At 41.7% G+C, this 16,604-nt stretch overlaps 1 protein-coding gene across 1 annotated transcript in view; it reads left to right on the plus strand.

The window, feature by feature from the left end:
• Window positions 1-499: 499 nt before the first annotated feature.
• The window catches only part of pde11a (phosphodiesterase 11a), a 59,624-nt gene continuing 43,519 nt past the window's right edge, over window positions 500-16,604 (plus strand). Inside the window, exons 1-2 of the mRNA XM_072685806.1 lie at window positions 500-1,666; window positions 3,514-3,672. Of these exons, the coding sequence (XP_072541907.1) occupies window positions 887-1,666; window positions 3,514-3,672 (939 nt within the window). The 5' untranslated portion in view covers window positions 500-886. The remainder of the gene's footprint in view (window positions 1,667-3,513; window positions 3,673-16,604) is intronic.

Genomic DNA, 16,604 nt, shown 5'->3' on the forward strand with positions numbered 1-16,604 from the left:
GCATTATGTAGCTAGCTAGGGTTTAGCCAGCACTCGCGTGGCCACGGCTGGAGGCACAATTCCAGGGTTTTCATGGCCGCCCTGTTTCCCCCAACCCAAGTCACATGCCTAATATTAATACATCAAATGACAACTTAAAATTCTCAAATTAAAACTATACACCCTTTTAACGTTTTCAGAGTTTTTTTTCATTATATAGCTAATGGTCACATTCTCACGTTGTCCATTCTCTTATGTCTCCAGTGAACATTCTGTGATATCAGTTAATTTCAGAATAATAAAGTGTTTTCAGTAATCCATGTGCTTAGAAAACCTGATTCCTGCAGCTGAGCCTATACTATAGCCTATACCTATACTATGGCTGCCTCCAGGTAGCCTGAGCTAAACGTTTGACGGTCAAAGCAACCCAAACGCTGAGGGGTGGGACTTTTGCCAACGGTTGACTCAGACGTTCGATTCAGCGAAAGAATCGGTTCAGTGAACTGGCACTGACTGAACCATCGCTCCTCCACGGCCACGTCCAGCGTCAGTGGTGGCGCCGATGGGTGAGAATGAAGCGGGAGCTCCGGTCCAGTCCTGCCCGTTCCTCTCCGCGCACACGTAACGGCATCGATCACGATGAAGCACGGCGGGGAGCCGCTGAGGTGGGGGGAGAAAAGAAGCACGAAAGAAGAAGTGGAGAGGGATTTCGTGCCAGGTCACAACACATCTGACCCACACGGATACTGAAGTTGTATGGAGGGGGCGGGCAGTGATCGGCCACTTGAAACACGGACCGCTGAAAGTTGATGGTTGATGGTTGCCTGAGCCACATTTCTACCGTTGCTCCGAGCGCTGGAGACCCGTGCAGTCCAGCGCCGGCGCCGTCTCTCCTCCGGGCGTAAACATGGCAGTGCCGAACATGGTCTTCTCCGACGTGGAAACTTTTCTCGACGACCACCCCGACTTGTTCGAGGACTACCTGAACAGGAAAGGAAAGTACAGCATGGTGGAGAAATGGCTCAAAAACCATCACGCGAGCAAACACGCCGTGGGTGGCGCGGAGCCGGACAAGGCGAGCGTGTGTAAGGACAGCTGGGCGAGCAAAAGCGACGGGCTCCAGAGGCGAGCGTCTCAGAAGGAGCTGCGCAAAACTTTCGCCAGGTCCAAAGCCGTGAACGCCAACAGGACGTACGATGAGCACGTCAACTCCAGGGCCCAGGAGCCGCTGACCAGCATGCGGAGGCGCGCGCTGCTCAGGAAAGCCAGCTCGCTGCCCCCGACCACGGCGCACATCCTGTCCGCGCTGCTCGAGTCCAGGGTCAACATCCCCCAGTACCCGTCCACCGCCGTGGACTTCAAGTATTACCTCAAAGAGCACAACGAGAGGGAGTTCTTCCTCGAGCTGGTCAAAGACATCTCCAACGACCTGGACCTGACGAGCCTCAGCTACAAGATCCTGGTGTTCGTCTGCATCATGGTCGACGCCGACCGCTGCTCCTTGTTCCTGGTGGAAGGCACGGCCAATAAAAAGACCCTTGTATCCAAATTCTTCGACGTGCACGCCGGGACCACCGTGCTGCCCTCCCTCAGCAACTCGGATGAAGTCCAGGTTCCGTGGGGGAAGGGGATTATAGGTTATGTGGCCGAGCACGGAGAGACTGTTAACATCCCCGATGCGTATCAGGTGCGCAAGAGTGAGATACATCTAGAAAGATGGGCTCTCTGGAGTTGTGCGTGCGTGCGTGCGTGCTTTTAGGCCCACAACCTGTTCATTTCACCCATTCAGTCCTGCTGCCCCAGGCTGACCATTAACTGCTCCCGTGAGATGGTAAAATAATTGTTTAGGCGAGGCTGCCTGCGCTGATTAATGACCTGGTTAGTGTAGCAAACACTGCCCAGTCTCCCCTGTATCACCCCCCTGTATCACCCCCTGTAGATCCCCCCCTGTATGATTCTGTCTGCACTTCCACTAGAGTTAAAGAGTAAAAAATATATATGAAAATGCATGAAGATGTCAACCAAGTCATTCAAGAGACAGAGCTGTTCACACTGATTTTGAAAGGAACTGGACGCCTGAAGCATTCACTGCCTTTAAAAGCTCCCTCACAAAAAGTTCATACACACAATTACCACAAATACAAATACCAAAAACAAACTTTTACCTTGTTTTACTTTGATCAATATTGCATAAAAATACCTCACAGGTCATTCTGGATACTAGTAGAAATGTAAGGCTGCATTTGCTTTTGGCATCGTAACCCGTGCTTCCCATCATCGCCACTGTAAAGCAGTTTGCTTCATTTAGTTCATTTATCTCTACAGTGAACCATTTTACAGCAAAACACTCTGAATGACTTTAGTATTACCGGTTAATTCATGCTGAAATGTTATATTGTATGAATATCTCCAGCAAACCTAGTTGTAGAAAACATTCGACTGGCCTCAGTGGTCTGTCATTAAACGAGGTAAAATGTGCATATGTGGAATGAAATGAAATGTGGAACTAATGTCCCTCTGAAACACCGGCAGTGTGTATAGAGTATGGAAATTTAAACTAGCACCTCTGCCGTAACTTTTAAAACCAACCTTGAGACGAGTTATGATCTGTGGCAGCAATTAGCATAAAAAACAACTATTATCATTACAAATAAGTGTTCAGTCACATGCCTTAAACCCTAATGTGAAGAATGTAGCCAACATACTACTACTACTACTATTACTACTACTAATAATAAACAGAATTATTATAGTTATATAGTGCCTTTTAATAGCAGAAACATTCTCAGTAGTACAGAACAGCATAAATGTAAAGCAACAGACGATGTGAAGTACAGTGAGAGCATAAGTAGGCTAAAAGAAATGAGAAAACAGGTAAATGTGGCATAAGTTCAGTGTGGCTGCCCACACACCTTAAGATGAAATCAAATAAATAACCAAACTAAAATCTTAAATGTCCAGTCAGAAACTTTGGAAATGTCTGTTTCCAGTTCCAGAGTTAGCTCTGAGATTTTCACAGTGCAGGACAAACATACATAATGTACAGTATGTTTTAATGGATGAACTGCTGAATACTGCTTTTTTTTGCAGTCTCTGATTTGGCAATACTAAAACCCACCTGCTAGTTGGAGTTATTCCTTTTCTTATTTTTGTTTGTTTGTTCGTTTGTTTGCTACAGCATTTAATTCTCCATTCATTCTCCAAAAAACTGTTTACATGTGCATATTACCTTGAATAGTCATGGTCCCAGAACATTTAAGGCAACAGTATCACATTAGTGTGAGTAATATTCTGCACTGGAAAACCACATCCATCTTCAGCCATACCCATGTCATTTATTTCACTGGTGTGCATGTGTGTGTTTACTGCACGGATGGGTTAAAGGCAGAAGCCAAATTCCATCTGTGTCACCAAAAAAATAAAAAATAAAAAGTCATGAAAGGTGTATATGGTCTTAAATGCCATGTAATTTAAACTAGATTAAATAATTGTATCATGCTTCAGTAATATGCTGTAATCTGTCCCTCTGCACAGGACCATCGTTTCAGTGATGAAATTGACAAGTTGACTGGTTATAAGACCAAGTCTCTGCTGTGTATGCCTATCCGGAACAGTGATGGTGAGATCATAGGAGTTGCACAGGCTATCAACAAGAGTCCCAGCGGAGCCCTTTTCACTGAGGATGATGAAAAGGTAACAGCTTTTAATCTGCATAGAGAACATTTGATGCACAAATATAGTACAGCAATGTTCGAGTGCCATAGCACGAACAGTGCGAAGACACACAAGTTTAAGGAGAAGGTGGCACTATAAGGCCCCAGAGGGTGCCTAATGAGTTGGTTGGGAGAGGTGGGTTGTCAGAGGTGACGCAATGTCAATGAGGGTAAGGGAGTTATTAGGACATTTGCAGCAGTTGCAGCATTTCTAGCTGATTGTCTGTCTCTGCTCCAGAGTGCAAAAGTGGGTGTGACTGTAGCTGTCTGATGTCCTGAGTTGCAGTGGTTGGTCGGTATGGCATGACGTGTGAGGGAATGAGGTTGGAACTGCTGCTGCTTGTGACAGTCCCATCCCTCTGGCTGTCCGCATTACCTTGGACAGTGCCAGGAACCAGTTTGAGTCCATGACCTTGCCTAAACGTTGTGAAAGCATTAAATGGTTAGGTACCCTGGAAGCCCTCCATGGCCCAGTTAATTGGTCTGGCCTCCTTTGCTGTATCGGTGAACTTACATTTTGAATGGCTCGACTTGTGGTTAATCAAGATGATGGGGGTTAACTTCTGGAAGATTATGTTGGGAGAAGTCAGGGTTCAGTAGGTGATGGAGTTCCAGAGACGGCTAGGGAAACTGAATGCAGTTAGAGAAAAAGAAATTAATTGGTGGATTAACTAGTCATTGGTTGGGCTCTCCAAAGGACACACTTGATGCTTGATGCTGCTGCCTTATTACCATACTATGGCATGCACTTGCACTCACAAGCTGGGTACTGCACAGAAAGTGTTTAGGAACAAGTTGAGGAGTTCTAAGAGTTCCTATCACAGTAGTTCCTTAGAACGGCGTATGTCTGCTTTGTGCTGCTTGTTGGGTGAATTTATTTTTGAGCAGATTCCACATTTAATATGGCATATGTGTTCACCTCTTTGCCACCATTACTGCCATTGCCAATAATATACTGGTCCACCTTGTGTCTCAGTGGTGTTCTGCCTGGTGGTTTGCAGCAGAACTTTGGGTGTCTAGTTGGTTACGCCATAGACTTATGACCAAGGAACTTCCACTCCCAGTTTGAGTAAAGTAAAACTGCTTCCCAGGCTAATGTCACCACTCTCAGATGTTCTGTCTTGTCACCTGTGTGATGGACAACTGTGTGATGGGTTTCAGCAGGTGGATGTAATGTGAAGATTGGCTCTTGGGTGGCCTGGTATTTATTTTTTTAATGGTGAGTTAATGCCTATGCCTGACAGCTGGATTCATTACGAAAACAGGCTTAGATACTTTTTGTTTTAATCACTGCTCCAAATGTGAGACTTGAAGCTTAAATGTACTAGAGTTGAATTTTTCTCCACCTTCCATCCATATGCTGCTTGGAGCTGGAGGTTCAAAACTGTGCTGCTGAAGCAGGTGTGCTGGTTATAGATGATGATGATGAGATCAGCATAAAATGGTGGATCTGGTATCAGAGGGGGAAAACTGAATGCAATCCAGTCCTGTAACAAATCTGCCTGAAGAATGTCTTCCAGTAAGGTAGTAGAGTGTTTAGATGACCTTAAGTAGGTGCTTCACTTAAAAATAGCTCATTTTAAAGTTTAGTTTTTTTACAGATAAAATATTGGATGTGTGTGACCAATACCAAAGTCTTTGTAATGTCTTGGCCAAAACTGTGGTATCATGCCATTTCTAGAGCTGTCCACAGTGCAAGGTCCTGAGTAGGCCGGGAGGTGTGGCATGGCATTTGAGGGGCTGACAACAGCACTGTTGTCAGCATGCTTTTAGAGACAATAAGCACAGCATTTTGTGTGTTATGCAAAGCTCTTAAATGTCACTATTTACCATCACCTACAAACAACCTGAAGAGGTCAGTGTATTGACTTGAAATTACTAATGTGGTTCCAATATCTGTGACAGGGGAGAAAAGTCCCCATAGTCGGTACAGTAGATGCAGATCACCTATTCCACTGTACTTTAAAGATGTTAGTTGGACGACATAGTACGCTAACGAGCATTCTCTTCTTCTCGTCATAGTTTAACTTATTAGTACAGTACAAACCAAAAACAACCTTAATTAACTCTGACTAAATAAAAGAAACTTACAAATGATGGCTGAATACAACCAAATCCAAACAGCATTGTTTCATTTAGGTAAAAAAAAACTATCTAGAAGAGTGGAGGCTGTTAGTGCAGCAAAGTGCAGAAACTTACTGTTTCAGGAGAATCGCTGGATGCACAGGTGTCCACAAACATTTGGACACACAGTGGATGTAATGTGAAGATTGACTTTCTGGGTCAGCTCCAGAAATCCAAAGCTCAGCTCACATACGTAAACATTTTGAAGCTCTGTAAACTGATTACACTTTTCCTTTAGTATAGTGTATGGTGTGAATGGTGTGAGTGTGAGAGTGCACAGTGATCTGTGATCATAACACTTCTATTATAATAGAGATTCAGAAACATCATAGCGGCTGTTTTTAGAAGTTTTTAGAAAGGAGGCTTGTTCATGGGGCATGTAATTAGCTGAGAGTTAACATCTGTGAACCAGACTAATTGCTTTCCATATGATTTATCTTTAAAACAATAGACCTGCAGCAACAAGGTGCTCCACCTGCCACCCTTTCATTAAAAAGAAGAAAAGCTGGCTTCCATTACCTCGAACCCACACACACTGTTGCTAGTCTTTGTAAATAGGGAAGCAGTATTTACACCCTAGAGAGATTTATCAGCTTTTTATCTTGCTGGTGTTGAAGTCCTTCAGAGAGCAGTATTTGCAGGAGTGCAGTTCTGTGTTTGTAGGTATGAAGGAAGTGTGAAGGGAGAGAGGATCTCTGTGTTCTGTAGAGCACAAACACTCAGCAGAATGACACTTGCTTTTATTGGTGACATTAAATGTGTAAAGCGGCATTTCAGAATGCAGATTAGTGTGAAATTGTGTGAAGTGATGAGCGGGGATTTGGTTGTTGGAAATGCTTTTCAGTTTGAATGTGCTTATTCTGTGCCTGGAAAGTTGGCTGTAGGGGATCTGAATGAGTAAATAATTATACTGAATCATTCATTAATGATTAGTTCTGTCATTCTCTTCTTACTCTAGAGACAAACGAGTTGTATTTATATAAAGAATATGTTTGGTATGTTTCTTGCTTATCCCAGATGCAGTCAATCTGCTTCGATAGATTACAACAGTTGATGGCTATCGTTGCTAGCAAACACTGGACTTGTTAATGCATATTAAATCTAAACCAAACTATCATCTATCACTAAATCAGCTTGGGAAGATGCAAAAATGTCTCCAGAACAGCAAATTGTCTTTTTAAACTGGCTTTAGTGCCATTTTATTTTTTTGCTTCAAGTCTTATAAGCTGAAGACGCCCAGAATTCCAGCCTAGTTCCAGATTTTTCGAGTTCCTCTTTCTTGCCTCAGCCCACAGTGAGCGTGGTCAGCACTTTGCAGATTGGTTCCATGAAGAACCATACTTGTAATAGAGATGCGAGTGTGAGAAACCTTTAAATTGGTAAAGAAATCAAGTTAAGGTTATTTAAACCTTTAAAAGGTTCTTCACACTCACTCAATATAATAATGATATAGTTCTTTATTCAAGCAAAAGTGTTTTTCCTATATAATCGCTCAAAGAAGCAATCATTGCACCTTTATTTTTAGAAGTGTAATACTGTGCAGTTGTACTGTTTTGCCATTTCACCACCAATCAGCTATGCAGATTCATTTTTGGGTGTGTATTTACCAAGTTTAAAAAACGTGTCTGGCTATTTGTAATCTTTTGTTGGCGACTTTAGCGTGGCATCTCCAATTGTAAACTAAATAAGCACACGTCAGTTATTGCACATTGCACAACTGCTGGGGTACAGGATGAATATTTTTGCCAAATTACTCCTGTAACATTTTCACTCTTCACTCTTCCACACTTCAATGTGGAAATTATTGACTATTTTAGTCAATCCAGAAATCCAGTTGGGTTAGGCTGGGTTAGTCCATAACCCCCCACCCCACCCCCACCCCCGTGTGTGTACATTATTATACATTATTTAGCTGTAAGGTGAATTTGTGTGATTCATAGCCATCCCTGGATACACAAGGTCCGATATGTCTGCCTGTGTGCAAGACAACATCTTTTAGCCCAGGCCGATACCAGCTATTGAATGCATTAAATCAAGCAGACACTTCAGGCAGTGGTAAGCAGAAGCAGAGTGCTCTGCTGTTGTTCCTGCATTAAGACCTGTGAGGTAATTAGATATTAATTGTACTGTAGGCACTATGAACGGACAGGGGCTGTATTTCTAAATAGCCTAAAGATGCTGAGCTACACAGATTCGTTCTATCAAGATACAAGGAAAAAGAGACCTAGAGAAAGAGATAATCAGACATATGAGGAAAACAGTGTCGAGAGCAGTGTCATATGTGAGCATATCAAAATACTGATCATACCATTCAGATCACAGCTCAGTGGACTCCCGTTCCCTCAGGTCTTCTCTGTCTTGTGCACTTTCTCTCTCCCTTACTCACACATTCACACACACCTTTAATCAGTATCTAACACAATCTCTTACAGAAACCTTGTTGACTTGCCTCTAATTGCTGTAACACAGTATAGCACAACAGACAATATAATACAATAATTATTTGTTTTATTAAACTTAAATTTAGTAAATGCAAAAGCAAATATGGACAAAAGTATTAAGACACCTGCTTATCCATTGTTTCTGCCAAAATGGGGGGATAAAAAAAGAGTATTTTGTTGAAGTAACTGTACTGTCCAGGGAAGATTTTCTACTAGATGATTACCACCCCACCTCATACCCAACTCCCCAACTCATCACAAAATATTGGATAGAGCAGCATCATTCCAGAGAACACAGTTCCACTGCTCCACAGCTCAATGCTCAGGGCTTTATACCCCTCTAGCCCATGCCTGGCATTAGACATTGTGCCAATACATTTATGTTTATTTGCTCCAGAGAGTCCTATTCTACTGGCAATACTTCTCTACCGGGACTAGACAAGCTATGTGTGTGTACATTTGCACATCTGTGTCTGCAATGGGTACAACTTAAAGTAGCTGAATGCCTTCATTAAAAGAGGTGTTCACAAACATTAGGACATACAGTATGGTGTATGGTAAGTGTCAAGACATCTATAGTGTCTAAGCCCAGACCTCCAGTTCTACAGGCAGAATATCTGTATATTTTTGATGCTCAAAGAAAAGCACTTATGTTGGCTTTGCTTTATGAGCCCAGACCTGCAGTGGTGTTTCATCCTGATCGCCAAGCTACGATGCAGTCAGTGAGGGCTGATCACAGCACAGTCAGAGTCCTCATCTACATTGATTCATCACATTACTGCGAGCAGGCTCTCTCACAGCTTTGATGCAGTCTGCTGTGAATGAGCGCTAAGATGCCATTAGCGCAGTTATTTCATTCAAAGCTATTAGCTCTACCAGTTATCAGCTGCCTTGTGTCAGCTGGGCTAGTAAGCTCAGTTATGTCAGTTAAAATGACTGACTGACTAGATGAATTACCTGAATTTGTATTTAATTAAGGTTTTCAGAACATTTTAGACTGAATGTGGTCTGTCGTATGTTCAAGCTTTGACACTGACCGTGGAATTCATACCAGGTTTCCACGCGCTGTTCTTTTTGGCCCTTGATGTCCATAGTATCCTTTTGGAAGACATTGCTGAAGTAATGTTTATCAAATGTTGAAAAATTGATGGGTAATGATTCCTGCATTTTTTCCAATATCATTTTTTGACATACCACTAACAAGCTCTTGGCTGTCCAATCACTGTTTAGCAACTAAGAGCTTCTCAACTTCTCAACATGATGCTAACCACCATAGGCCTCTGTTCGCTGAAAGCATAGGTGTTCTTCTCCAAGTGTCCTAGAGGCAATTCCACCTTTCTTGACCTGAAGGAAACATATAGTCACTGTTGATTTTTCACTTTTTGGTATGATGAATGGACTAATAGAAATTCTCTAAAATGGAAAATGGCTTTTTACATTGACTTTCATTTTGTCCTTCTGTGAAGTTGTCATTTTGGAAGTATCTTAAAGCACCACTCCTAGCACTGGATATATCATGAGATATAGGGAGCCCTAGCAAGTCAGAGGTAATTGGAAATAATTAAGTTTGGGGGGGAAACTGGGAAAAATCCTCAAAAATATCAACTTTTGATTTTTGTGTTAAATCTCACTCTTAGTGGTGTACACATAATCAACATCAACATCTGTGTTTGTTTAAAAGAGAATTACTTCAGTTGTTGTTTTGATTGGGTATCTTTTATTTTTAAAGTAATTTCATCATGGATGCTACATTTAATACTGTTTAATAAAGTTGAAAGCCTTGCTATCAGCCTCTACTTAAAACATTAGTTGATCTCTAAAAAATATATTGTTTGTATGATGTAGTAGTTGACTTAACTCAATTAATCTGCTGCTAATCATGTAATACTGTGCCATTTGTTGCAATATTACGCTCAGCTTTAATATCAGTGGTTGCCATAGTTCAGGGGTGGAGAACTAAGGGGTGGAGTCCAGCTCAGACTGGACTGGACTGATGTCCCTGTGCTGTTCTTATCAGTTCCTTGCTGGTCAGGGTCAGGCTAGGTCTGGAGCCTATCTGGAATCATTCAGTGCAAGTTAGTCCATCACAGGGTACCACACACCTGTGTTCAGAAATCCAGGCCTCAAGGACCCCTCAGGAACACCCATGCTGTAGATCAGCATGTCCATGTGCTACTTTTTTAACATTAAGAGCCTTCCCTTGGGGGTCTCTGTCCGGTGCTGCAGGTTAGCATCAGGAGAAAGACAGAAAAGATGGACAGAAAAGCCTCCTAGTGTGCATATGTTCTTCTGTCAGTGTGAAAGTGTGTGCGTGTGCAGAGTCTGGCATTGATCGTCCTGTCAGAACCTGCTAATGTCTAATGAGCTATTGTATTATTTGGAACAGTAGGTCATTTAATCCCCAGCCCTCTGTGACAGGCCAGCACACACACACACACACACACACACCTTATTTTACACCACAGACACAAATGTTTGTCTTTTAACAGAGCAGCAGGTAGATGCTTAAATATTTAAATATTGCTGAATGGGTCTCTGGGACAGACCTGAACTATATGACTTTATGTACAGTGGCCCTTATTCATCAAGGCTTTGTAAACACACGTATAAATGGGACAGTGCAGAAAAGCATGCTCGTATTGCATCAAAAAGGACCAAAATTGTAACACTTTGGAAGAATCTGAACAAACAGACACGGTTCCTCATTAACATTTCATTTGCAAATGACACTCCCCAATTTTTCCTTATTACCATTTACCCTTAACCATAACCCCTGCACTTTATTAGAAAGGCCTGTACACATACTCAGTCACACAGTTATCTAATCAGCCAACTATGTTGTGTAATGCATAAAGTCATGCAGATATGGCAGTTCTGTGGAAGGAAGGGCCTTGTTGATTAGAGAGGTTCAACAGGGAATGGGTAGACTGGTTAGAGCTGACAGAAAAGCTATGGTAACTCTGAATACCGCTCTGTTCAATGGTCTGGTCTGATGAATCTTGTTTTCTGCATAGACATGCAGATGGTATGGTCAGAATGTGGCATCAACAGCTTGAATCCATAGACACACCCTGCCCTGTGTCAGCAGTGTAGGCAGGTGGAGGTGGTGTAATGGTGTGAGGGAATGTTTTCAGCCTATTTAAATATTGCTGCTGACCATGTTCACCTCTTCATAGACAAAATTTACCCTTATCTTCTAATGATACCTTTCAGTTCTCCAGTAGCTTTTTTGGTCACAATCTACAGCAGTTGTGTGATCCAGACATGTGGACTTGGTCAAGAATCTTAAAGAAATGTCTCCAACATCTTGTGGGATTTTAAGAGCAAAAGGAGGCCTTAGGCCTGAGATACACTTCACACAAGGATGCGAACGCTGAAGCTTTCAGCTACACAGACTGGGTTTCATGCATAATTGCCTTAAAAATTGTGCCGCGATGCATTTCATAATGCAAGCTGCAATCTGAGGGGCAGCTTGCAGGGGCGCTACAGCGACAGCGACAGTTGTTTTGTACTGTTTTGTGAGTGTTTAACCACCATAGTAATGTTAGAACACACGTGGAGTTTGTACATCAGGGCCGTGTGTTTTCAGAGTATTGGCTGGGCGTTTGTTTACTGGTCTTGAGTATGTTTCTGGCTTTTCCCAGTATTAATATATTGTTCCTTAAAGTGCTGGGGTGAGGGTCATTTTCACCAGGAATTCACTGATTCAAGCAAAGGATTCATGCACAATGAGCCAAAGAAAGCTTTTAGCCGCTCATCAGCCAGTGGCGCTAATAGATATAGTTTGGGGTTAAGCAATGAGTGCACATTGATTAAAAATTTCTATTAATAACTGATATAAGTTGATGTTGTATTAATACAAATAACGAATGAATAGAAACAATGCCGAGCATTATGAGGATAAGCTGAAGTGTCTCTACACAGGAGAGTATAATCCAGGCCAAGCAGTCAGCCTTTGGGTATGAGTTTAGCATATACGTGTGTGTGTGTGTGTGTGTGTTGAGCACAGTTCCTCAGTGTATTTCAGGCGGAGCTTAGTGACGATGCTGCTGCTGCTGCTTCAGTGTGTTTTATGTGCTTTTCAGTGTGCATTAGCATCATGTTAATACACGCACTGTTCTCCACTGAATTAATGATGAAATTCCCAATGTGTGTGTGCGTGCGCGTGTGTGTAAGAGATAGAGAAACACAAAGAGAAAGAAACAGAGAGAGAGAGACAATCAGTATGAGTTAAAGAAAGAACTAGAACAGAGAGTGTAGTTGTTGTTTCCAGACTGAGGCACAACTTAGAAAACCTTATTGAATACCTCAGATGTGTTTGAGGTGTCGCCATGCACACTGACAAAGATATTCAACAGTGATTGTATTCAGTGATATGTCTCAAATCCAATATATTATGTAGATGGAATCACTCAGACTGCTGTGCAGAAAGTAGTATATCACAATGTTTAAAGATTTTTTTGAGATACATGATATTTATCACAATACATGTAATCACAGACTAAAAACATCAGTAGTGACAGATTCTTATAAACTACTATTCAGATACTCTATTCAGTGAGTGATTTTTATTATTTTTATTATAAAACAATCTAATTACACTGTATGTAATGAAAATTGCAGCTGATCAGTGTTTATTAAGCACTTACAGTATCCTTGATATGCTTAGAAAAGCATTTGTTATCAGGATAACAAAATTGATCACGATATGATAAAATATTGTCATATTGTCCAGTCCATGAACCATAGCTAAAGTGGTGAATATTTTACCAGCCTTTGTTCTAGCTGCCACTGTGCCCTAAAATGTACTGCATTTAATTCTCCTCAGGTTCAGCAGCCTGGCAGGAATGTCATTGCAAAGGCATTAACACAATTTACACATTAGTCAAGTCAAGTCAAGTGGGTTTTATTGTCATTTCAACTACATACAGAGTACACAGTGAAACGAAACAACGCTCCTCCAGGACCATGGTGCAACATAGACACAGTGCATACAAAACACAAGTGCAACACAAACAAGTGCGGACAGACAATACAACACAATACAGACAGAGAATAATAAATAATCATATAGGGTTGGACGATATGGTAGAAATATTATATCACGTTGTTTAAAGACCTTTAAAAATTACCATTCAAATATTTTCCCATACTGAGTACAGTGATTTTGATTTAAAATATGCTGCACTTCCTCCAATACACCTGGACAAATTACACTCTTTGTAATGAAACCTGCAGTTGATCAGGGTTCTTTAAGCACTGACTGACTGATTAGAATTTTTTTTTCTAGCTTAGAAAAACATATTGTGTATCACAATAACCTAATTTATCACAATACAATAAAATATGATATTAGTTTTTCTTGATTGGCAGATGAGGAGTTACTTTTCACCTATGCACATACAGTTGTTTTCAGACGTTTACATGCATTCATCAAAGCTTGTCATTTACATTTACATTTACGGCATTTAGCAGACGCTCTTATCCAGAGCGACTTACAAGGTTACTCGTATTACAGAGGTGGGTCAGTGTAGTGTTAGGAGTCTTGCCCAAGGACTCTTATTGGTGTAGTGCAGCATAGTCACCCAGACCGGGAATCGAACCCCAGTCTCCCACATAGTGTGGTTGCTCAGTAGCAGGTGGTGGTGTTATCTGTTGCGCCACTCCATGTGCTTGAACGGAGCAAACCAAGCTCCAAGCAATCTGTTTTTGCTGAAATTTCGTCATTTTGTTTTTGTCAAAGCCAGGAAAGCACTGTCCCCACACCCCACAGTCAAATGAAGTGCATTTAAATGAAGCTGAAGTCGGTGTCTTGGCCTGGAAACACACTCGACACAAGTACCTGAAAACAGTCAATCTGTGCGAACACGGTTTTATTGCATTCAAACATACGTCATGACAGCCCAGACTGATCAAGCTACCATGACCTGACTGTAGTCTACTGTGCACTTGTTTACAGACTGTCTGATCTGTCCTCTGTTCTTCCCCCTGAGTACTACTAACCGTTACAGGAACATAAGAGCAAAAGGTTCATTCTAGTTTGTAGAGAAGGGCTGTTCATCATTTGTGTTTGCATACTTGTGTTGAGTGTGTTTCTGGTCTGAGGTGGAACAGGGACATTTTTAAAACAACAATTAATAGTTAAGTAACAATGAAGTATTTTAGTGTTAAATGGGAACCACTCCTGTTGTCCTGAGTATTTCAGTGACCTAACTAATCACTGTTGCTAACTTTTACTTAGCTAAGCAAAGTAGCATCAAAACTATCATTAATATGTAATTAAATGAAATGCAACATGTACATAGTTAAACTATATAAATATAGGAGTTGTGACACTTAAAAAAGAGCTTATCCTGCTTTTGTTGGGGGTAACCACCCCATCTCATCCTCCACAGACTCCCCAACTCAGCCCTAAAGTGTTGGATGGAGCAGCATCCTTTCAGAGAACACAGTTCCACTGCTCCAGTGTTGGAGGTGCCAACAGGTTCATTGTTTGTCTGCAACCGATAATTCCATTCCACTGGCTGTGCATCTCTAGCTTAATGTAGCTGAATGCATTCATTAGAAGGGTATTTCAGACCTTTCTATATGGCAAGGCTGTGGTTCAGCAGTGGTGAGTACCTACCGAGAGTAGCCCGATCAGGGACAAACCATTAAACAGAGACAGGGTGTTGGGCTCATTATACCATGATGCAATGAAGGCTTTCCCATCTAGGCTAAACCGACAAAAGTGCTACTGTGTTTCAAAGCACTGAAATGTGTTACAGGAGGCAGAGTGCATCACACCCTGCTGTGAATGGGGCTGCGTATCCTTCGAGCAGTCAGAGTGTCCATGCTAACCCCTGTCTGCCATCAAAAATGCCTACCATGGATATGCAAGTCTGTTGTCTTTGGGTATTTTTTTTTTTTGGTGCGCTGTTTATGCACAAGATGTGCTAGAACACAACTTGGGAGGTCTTGTAGAATATGATATGAGTAGCATTTTAGACAGTTACACTGTTTTGGCTTATCTGTGTCTATGTTGTGCTTTTTTCGAAGCGTTTCTGTATAAACTTAACTTAAATGATCAGTGTAATTGCTGTTAAATGTAGATTTACAGACTGAGCAGCTACACTTTTAACTGAACAGTGCAGTGGAGGTTGTCAAAACATGCACGCATTAGTCTTTCTGTCAGATGTCACTGAACTCAGTCAGAGCACTTTCAGCAGCACAGTACCATCTTAATTTGATTGGCTGCAGTCATGGTGAAGTAATGTTGAAATTATGTTGAAAAGGCTGTTGAAATGATGTTGTGTGGGCTTCCTGCCCAGAGATTGAGCTGATTAGAGTAATTAATGCCAATCAGTACGTCTGACTTTGGGTTGATGATGATAGAGAAACCAATCTGTGACAAAAGGTTGAGTCTTTAACCTTTGGATGTTTTCCTCTGCCCTTGTTTGAACTCTGTGATTTTCTCTTTAGAGACAGATAAGAGCAAGCGTGCCAAATGTGTAAAGAATGGCTGGCAATACGCAGTGTCACACAGTCCTGGTGTAATGCTCTACAATGTTATCCTCTACAACATTTATTTTTATATTCAGTTATTCAATTATTACCTTATTTTGATGAACACTGTGATGCTCAGTAGTTATAAGGGCAGCATTGTTTGTGTTAAATTAGCCCTTGGCTAGGCTGCGCAGGGGATTAGTGAGACACTCGTGTGGAAGAGGCTTCAGGTGGAGCTGGTGTGTGGGTGGGAGTCTGTCAGTCTGTGGCACTCATCTCTGGCCTTCAGCAGGTGTTCAACAGCTTGCTCAAATTTCTACATGCTGTTTGAAACCCAGCCACTCATCAAGGTCAAAGAGCATGCGTGTTCTTCGCATTCTAAATATTAAAGATGGTAGAAAAGCAATATTTTCTTCTAATGTTTTAATTGAGAATGTAATTGTTAACTATTAAAAAAGAAAGCTAGATAGAGGGAGAGAAAGAGCGCAACCAATGCAAACACAAAACTTCTGGCATGACCTACATTGTCTCTCACACAAAAACACTTATTGCTGGCCTTATCAAGCATGTCTGTCTCTTGCTTTAGTGTCTAGAGTGTATGTGTGTGTGTGCTGCTCTTTAAAAGTAGGGCACAGGGGGCCTGAGGTTTTAACTGGCTGCTCTCTGACTGCTCACCTGTAATAGCTGCTAAGGTTTAGTTTATCTGAAGATTTAGAAACACATAAAAGAAAGCTCTTAATGCATTAGTTGTCCATGGTGTTGTATTCAGAGCACGGGAATACAATGAGCATGGTAGCCAGTCCATTACATAAACATGCATGTATCAGCCGGAACATTAAAATCACCTGCTTAGTATTGTGTA

The sequence above is a fragment of the Salminus brasiliensis genome, chromosome 8 (assembly GCF_030463535.1).
Source record: "Salminus brasiliensis chromosome 8, fSalBra1.hap2, whole genome shotgun sequence".
NCBI lineage: Eukaryota > Metazoa > Chordata > Actinopteri > Characiformes > Bryconidae > Salminus > Salminus brasiliensis.